Raw genomic sequence first — 7,556 nt, forward strand, 5'->3', positions numbered from 1 at the left:
TACGAACCCTTTGTACGAACAAAAGTAAGAGAAATTTAGGATAAAAATACGAACATGTTCTTGCATGAGGCCCAATATCTCTGGCTCTTTACATTTAACATTATACTCTTTAGCTCTTTACCCTTATGAGGGTTCTTGAGGGGTCATGGGTGTTTGCCTATCCATTCTCCTTGTGTTTTGTGGACATGGAGAAGGCATGTGAGCGTCTACCTTGAGGTACACTGTGGGGGGTGCTACATGGGATTGTGGGTTTGTTGTTACGGTATATTCAGTCCTTAGCGGTGCAAGAGTTTGGTTCACATTGCCAGCAGAAAGTCAGACCTCTTCAGGGTGAGACTCCTCTGTTTTCACAGATTCTGTTCATAACTTACATGGACAGAATTTCTCGTTGTAGCCAGGGGGCGGAGGAAGTCCACTTCGGTGGCCTCAGGATTCCATCTCTGCTGTTTGCAGATGATGTAGTTCTGATTGGTGTAATATCTTCAGTTCTCACTGGAGCGGTTCGCAGCTGAGTGTGAAGTGGCTGGGATGAGGATCAGCACCTCAAAATCTGAGTCCATGGTACTCAGTCAGAAAAGGGTACTTTGCTCTCTCCAGGTTGGGGGTGAAGTKTTGCCTCAAGTGGAGGAGTTCAAGTAACTCTGGGTTTTGTTCATGAATGAAGGAAGAATGGAGTCTGAGATTTATAGATAGGTGCAGCATCTGCAGTTTTGCGGACTCTGTACCGGTCTGTTGTGGTGAAGAGGGAGATGAGATGTAAGAAGAAACACTCCCTCACCTATGGTCATCATGAAGTTTGGGTAATAGCCAAAAGATCAAGGTCGTGGATACAAGCGGTCGAACTGAGTTTTCTCTGCAGGGCATCTGGACTCTCTCTTAGAGACAGAGAGGCTGAGAAGTTCAGATGGATGGATGGATGGATGGATGGATGGATGGATGGATGGATGGATGGATGGATTGATATGGATGGATATGACATATCAGAAACCAGATGGACAGTTGTGAAGCTTATGCGTAATTTACTTCTACCCCATGAGCAACTTACTGCTAATATATTTGTAACTTAGATCAAATGTTTTCACAATATACAACCTATATTATACATAATGTTTTTAGGCTACTGTAGCACTTGGTAATGCTAAGGAGGTAATTCATCAATTTGAATCTGAAGCAATAAAACAGCTACAGCCCTTTCTGCTATTTAAGCCTGAAGTCCATTCTTGTTGTCTCTGTTTGATTTCTGACAGAACCAGAACTCTTTATTTCTGCAGCACTGGCTTCATTTAAAGCTTTGAGTGGTTTGACCAGTGGTTTACAAATATCTAGAAGTAATAATGAAAACTTTGACTTGCAGACATACTGCAGAACTGTTTGGTGAAAAGGTTGCAACTTGCCTCTAACTCAAGTTTGATACCAGGGAGGTCAGTAAAAAATAATGAACTAATAGAATGTGATCATTATTTTTGTTCTCAAACCTTCACTGTAAAATACATTTTGTTTTCAGTCATGGTAAAAGTGTCACTGTGGAGAGGATTGAGCAAAACACCCTAAAACATCCACCCATCCATAATCTATTCCTCCTTTTAGGGTCACAGGGGTCACTGGTGTCTATTTCCAGCACTGTGTGATTTAAGCACTGATTAATCTCCACAGACAGATTTATCTAGATTAGCTTTGTAGAGACCTAATAGAGTGCTRTGTGAATGAGTAAATGAGGACACAGATTGTCGTGTGAAGTGCTTTGGTTGGATAGAAAGGTGCTACATGAGTAGTCCATTTACCATTTCAGTGCCTTTTTAAGTTAAATATAGAAAGAAATACATTTTTKGGGGGGAGGTATGCTTTCTGTTCACAGAATTTCAAGTCAAATCTGTGTTTAAATCTGGGCATTTTTAAGACTTTTTAAGGCTAAATTTTGATTTTCAAATTTTAGACGTTTTTTAGACTTTTTAAGACCCGGCATGAACCCTGCTCTAGAGGGACCTTTCTGGGTGTTTACATGTTCTCCCTCTACATGAGTGGGTTTTCTCCAGGTACTCCAGTTTCCTCTCGCAGACCAAAGACATGCACCTTAGCTTCACTGGTACACAGTATACGCAGAGATGTCAAGCAACTAAGTACAAATACTTTGTTACTTTACATAAGTAGAAATTTTGGTTATTTATACTTAGAAAAATATGCGTTGTTCAAAATGGTATGTCCGCATAAACATGAATCAGCTGGATTTCTTCTTCTGACTCCAACCAGGTTCATACAGCACACTCTAAAAATGAAATGTTGGATTTACTTAACCATGTTATGTTGCCTGGTTCCACTTAACTGAGTTGAGTAAATTCAAAGCAACATATTCATGTTCTTTGGCTAAAAAACTGGTATATTGCTTTGAATTTACTCAACTCAGTTAAGTGGAACCAGGTAACATAACATGGTTAAGTAAATCCAACATTTCATTTTTTACAGTGCACAGGCCAAACCAAAACACAGCTGCCCTGCTTTGAAGCAGAGACTCTCCACAACTCTCTGACAACTTCTCTCTACTATAATAATGAATTGAGCTTATAATGTATATCTCTTCCTGGTTACACCCCAGGAGGTGTTACCTTTTACATCAGACATCAGAACGTCACTCATTTGTGTTTAGACTAAAGAAAGAACACATGATAACACACACCAACTCTTTATCTGCTTTAACTTACAGGCTGAAATGATCAGAAAGTATAAAATACAAAACCGAATCTAACATTCAATTAATCAGTTACAAAATTTCCTTCAGTTGGATGAAAAGTGTAAGTATAAACCATTCTGACATCCTGTTGGATTGAWCTCACTCCATCACAGCTGTATGACACAARTCACATCAYATTCCAGCAGGACAGACTGTAGCAGATGTAGCCTAGAATGTATATGATCTGGCTGAAACAACTAGTCTAGTCAGTTAATTCAAAATTTTTCAAAATTAACATTTTCATTTAACATTATACTCATTATTGGCTTTAGAAGAAAACTGGGGGGAGGGGGTATACGCTACAGCAGTGGTTCCCAAACTTTTCCGATTTTGACCCACAAAATACCAGCAGCAGAGACCTGTGCCCCCAGCTGYTGTTGGATGATAAACACTGTTTTCACATCAAATCAACAAGAGCATATAACATTATTTATTAYGCTATTTTTGTCCATTTTAAGTACACTAATGTTATTTTGTAAAAACAAAGGAAAAATGTTCTTAGTTGTCATTTTTTTGTGTAATTAATTGAAAAATTTTTCAGGACCCCACTTTGATGTTTCAGGACCCCACTGTGGGTCCCAACCCCAACTTTGGAACGCTGTGGCACAGCCTAAACTTTTATCCTTAATGGCTATTTTAAAGTGTTCATTACTTTTACTTTTATACTTTGAGTAGTTTTAAAACCAGTACTTTTATATTTTTACTTGAGTAAAAAGTTGAGTTGATACTTCTACTTCCAAAAAAATATTTTTAAGACCTAGTAACTATACTTCTACTGAAGTAATGAATGTGAATACTTTTGACACCTCTGACTATACATCTCAAACGAATGCTTGTTTCATAAATGTAAATATTTTGAACAAAAGTCAGTTTAAGTCGGCAGTTGAAAGTGAGCCAGTCTGTCTGGAACTCCTGGGACACTTTTTCTCCCCAGTCTGCCTCTGATTTGAACATTAAATGTAAAGTTATTGCACTGTATGTTGGTTTAATAAATATATATACTATACAAACATTTTAAATGGCAGTTTTTGGGTAAGTGTGCTGTGCTATGTGGCCCTCTGCATGTCAACAAAAAATTGTGGTCCCTTCCATCATTTAAATTGCTAAGCCCTACCTTAGAGATTAGATTAAATAACACTTACCTGAAAGAAATGATGTCCAACAGGTCCTGCGGTGTGTTCAGCGTGACCCTGATGTCCCGCCCTTCCTGTAGCTGGATGCTACCATCCTGGCTGGTGTAGCTCCTCAGCTCAGCGACCCATTCAACTGCAGCCTGACCCAGAACACTGTCAACCCCCATCCTAGCTGACAGGCCCACAAAAACACTGAGAACAAAGACACCAGTTCCACTGTGTTAGCCCAACAATGGTGGACCCAGATCAATAACTGAGACTGTAACCACTGTCACTATAGAGCGTAGCAGTACTCAGGTCTGATGTGTCCACTCAAGGAGAAGTGAGACATGTCCCTGTAGTTGAAGTTGCCCTTCAGATGCAGGGAAAGAAGGGAGGTCATGTTGATGCTCAGTTTGATGGGGACACCAGCCAGAGATGGTAAAAGCAGCTCCTCTGTCATCAGCACAGCCCTGTGGCTCAGCTGAACCTCGTGACCCTCGAGGAGAAGGAGGAAGGAAGGGAGGGAGAAGTCAAAGGGTGGGAGGTGATAAGCAATCAGGAGTCAGGACTGAACACGACAGCTGCTATCTTACCTTCAGCAGCTTCACAGCAAGTCCAGCCATGCTGAGTGACACCTGACTGACTCGATGGTGAATCTCATCACACGTAAACACGCTGAGCTCATTTCCAAACACCTTTACACTGACCCAGCACCTGGGCCTTTTTTCCTCCATTGTTGTCCTTCTTCCAGACAACTGCAAAAGCAAAATAAGAGAGACACATTACATCATCACCTGATGCTGATTCTAGTTGTGTACTTAATCACAAAGAAGCAAATGTTTTGCTAATATTCAATAAAAACAACAAACTATTCTTATCAGTTGATTAAGTCAGATACATGATTGTTTGCTGTGAGACAGATTCATGTCATTATCCTCTGGATTTTAAATAAACAAGTCAAACTTAAGCCACATACTTTCCTAAAACAGTTTCAAATTTAGGTAGCAGAGTAAAAAACGAGGCACAAAATATTATGTTGGGCAGCAAATATTAGAGCCAACCATGGCTGATAACTGCTGATCTCAGAGGAATTTCAGCTCATTTTCTCCAGGATGTTGATGGTTTTCTCATGTGACCTRCTCCCTTCAGGACCTTTCCCATTATTTCTGTTGGATTAAGGTCAGGATGCTGGTCACTGACTTGGCTATTCCACAACATTAACTTTATTCTGCTTTGACCATTCTTTGGTTGAATTACTTTTGTGCTTCAGGTCCTTGTCCTGCAGCATGACCCACTTTCTCTCCATGTAGTTCATTTAGTTTAAATAGATATCCTGATAGTTTCCTCCTGAAAATTCTGGCTTAGAAAAACAAGAGCACACAGACCTGGATACAGCATAATGAGACACAAATCAGGAACATCCATGATGTTACACACATGTTGTCAACACAATCTGCTGCTTCTTTAGATTGATTGTTTTATGTGTCTTCAGTGCCCTGAGATGAACATTGTTGTGACTTGGTGCTATATAAATAAACTGAATTGAATGGAATTGATACCATTGAAGTCTGAATCTGGGCATTCAGGGATTAGACCCTTGGATGTTTTTGAATAACCCAGAATCTCAAGACAGACAACATGTTAAAATGCTCTTCTATTCAAATCATGCAATAATTCAGCACGGTGGCTTAGTGGTTACAGCAAGAAGGTCTTGGTTTCGAACCCTGGTCTGAGAGTCTGGACCTGGGGTCTGTCTGTCTGAGTTTACATATTCTCCTCGTCTTTGCGAGTGTTTCCTCCCACAGTCTAAAAACATGATATCAGGCTGCCTTCAGGCCCAGGAGGGCCATGAAAAGCAAATCTGTGGTCTCATTGGGGTTTGTTTGGTTAAATAAAGGCAAACTGAATCAAATTTGATGTGTATGGGATATGGAAGAAAAAATGTGTGTCTGTCTGCTCAGAGGGGTTTGGTTCTAATAAACTGTGGCTGTGAGCATGTTCTTTATTTTTCATTGCATGGAAGGTGGCTGCTGTCATCTTGTCTTTAAACCATAGAGTCTTAATCCATAAACGAGACATGCTCAACACATTCTAATGCTACGTTCACACCGAACGAGTTTTGAGCTGCAGGAGCAGCTGGTTCACATGCAAAGTCTATGGTGGGCGCGCCTCTAGAGGTCCCGTAGCTCGTCAAGTTCATTTAGTGCGGCGCGCACGGAAGCGGAAGTTAGAGGTAGAGCGTTTTCCGTGCACGTGGCATGTCCAAAGCAGCCAACGCTCGAGTTCAAAATTTTAACTTTTGCTGCTCAACGTGCCGCGTCAGTCAATCAGAGAGACTCGTTTTTACACTTGACGGTTTCCTGAATGTCGCTCACTAACCTGAAACAAACAAACAGGAGCTCTTAAGCTGAAATCGACTGTCTGTAGTTGATTTTCTGGCTGGAGATATCAGCACCGATGTGCGTCAGCAGCTCGTTAAACTGACCGCGGTGTTAAACTGAGCTCGGAACAAAAAATAGTTTGTCAGTTCACAGTTTGTCAGTGATGAAACTCACTGAACAAAGCGCCTCTAAATTATCTGGTGAATTAATCATCTGGTGTGTGTAACGTTCGCTTGCTCTTTAGTAAATAAAGCAAAGCCCTTTTCTTTATTTTATCTTTATTTCATTCACTGTTGAGACAGACCAGAATAAAACCAAGATGCTCATTCCTCTTCAGACGCACGTTTAGTCTCTGTCCCCGATCTGAACGTAACACGTCCAACTTGAGGCGTTGGGCGCATTTTTGCTGCTCAAAATGCAATCGGTGTGAACGTAGCATAACATAAAATAGTAGAATTTTCAAATGACAAATATAGATGGAGGACAACAGAGCTATTCATGGACGAAGAACCCTTACCCTGTTAGCCTTCGCGCTAGCCCCGAACGGCAGATTTGGGAGACAGTCAGCTGGAGGTCACTAGTGTTGTAATCAAGACCACCTAACCCGAGACCAAGTCAAGACCAAGACCACAGTGTCTCGAGACCGAGACAAGACCAAGACTTTTAGGGTTTGGACCAAGTCGAGACAAAGACCGAAGGAGGGCGAGACCGAGACAAGACCAAGACCAGATTTAAAAAAAATGTTTCCTAAAAGATGGGGTATTCTGTACACATGTAAAGTGGAGGAAAAAGGTATTTTGTCTCTCATAGTTGAGGTCTAACTATGATGTCAATTACAAGCCTCTCTCATCTTTTTAACTTGAACAATTGGTGCTGACTAAATACTTTTTCCCCACTTTAGCTAACTTAATATGTAGAGCTAATATTCACAAAATCTTTGTGTGAGGGCAGAGGAAAGAATTTTGCAACAGAGGCAGATTGTTAACATTAGTGATGGTAAAAGTTTGACGTTGTCCCCATGTTTCTGAAAGTGAAGCACTGCCAAATTTACAAGTTGCTGTACGCTTTCTCCTGGTTGTTGTTGTTTTATAATGATATTATTTATGAATAATGTAGCCAAATTTTATACTTAAAATTTTGAAGACATCTTTTACCGCTCTCAGAGAACCACGGTTCACTTTCCGGGAGTGCTGTGTGCGAGTGACGGGGGCTGGGGATGGGTGACAGCCGGTAACAAAAACACAAATAGCAATGAGTCAGGTTTGGATTTGAATCAATAGCTACATTTTAAATCCAATGAAAGCAAGAATATATATACATATACAGTATATATAT

General features: G+C 40.5%; 1 protein-coding gene across 1 annotated transcript in view; it reads right to left on the reverse strand.

Annotated features, from left to right (window-relative positions):
• Positions 1-7,556, reverse strand: part of LOC106529956 (uncharacterized) — a gene marked incomplete at its 3' end in the record, with an annotated part of 69,553 nt that overhangs the window by 45,296 nt on the left and 16,701 nt on the right. The window contains 3 exon segments of the mRNA XM_014025492.1: positions 3,868-4,050; positions 4,152-4,336; positions 4,434-4,595. Coding sequence (XP_013880946.1) covers positions 3,868-4,050; positions 4,152-4,336; positions 4,434-4,595 — 530 coding nt within the window.

Source organism: Austrofundulus limnaeus, unplaced genomic scaffold (assembly GCF_001266775.1).
Source record: "Austrofundulus limnaeus strain Quisiro unplaced genomic scaffold, Austrofundulus_limnaeus-1.0 Scaffold479, whole genome shotgun sequence".
NCBI classification, from domain to species: domain Eukaryota; kingdom Metazoa; phylum Chordata; class Actinopteri; order Cyprinodontiformes; family Rivulidae; genus Austrofundulus; species Austrofundulus limnaeus.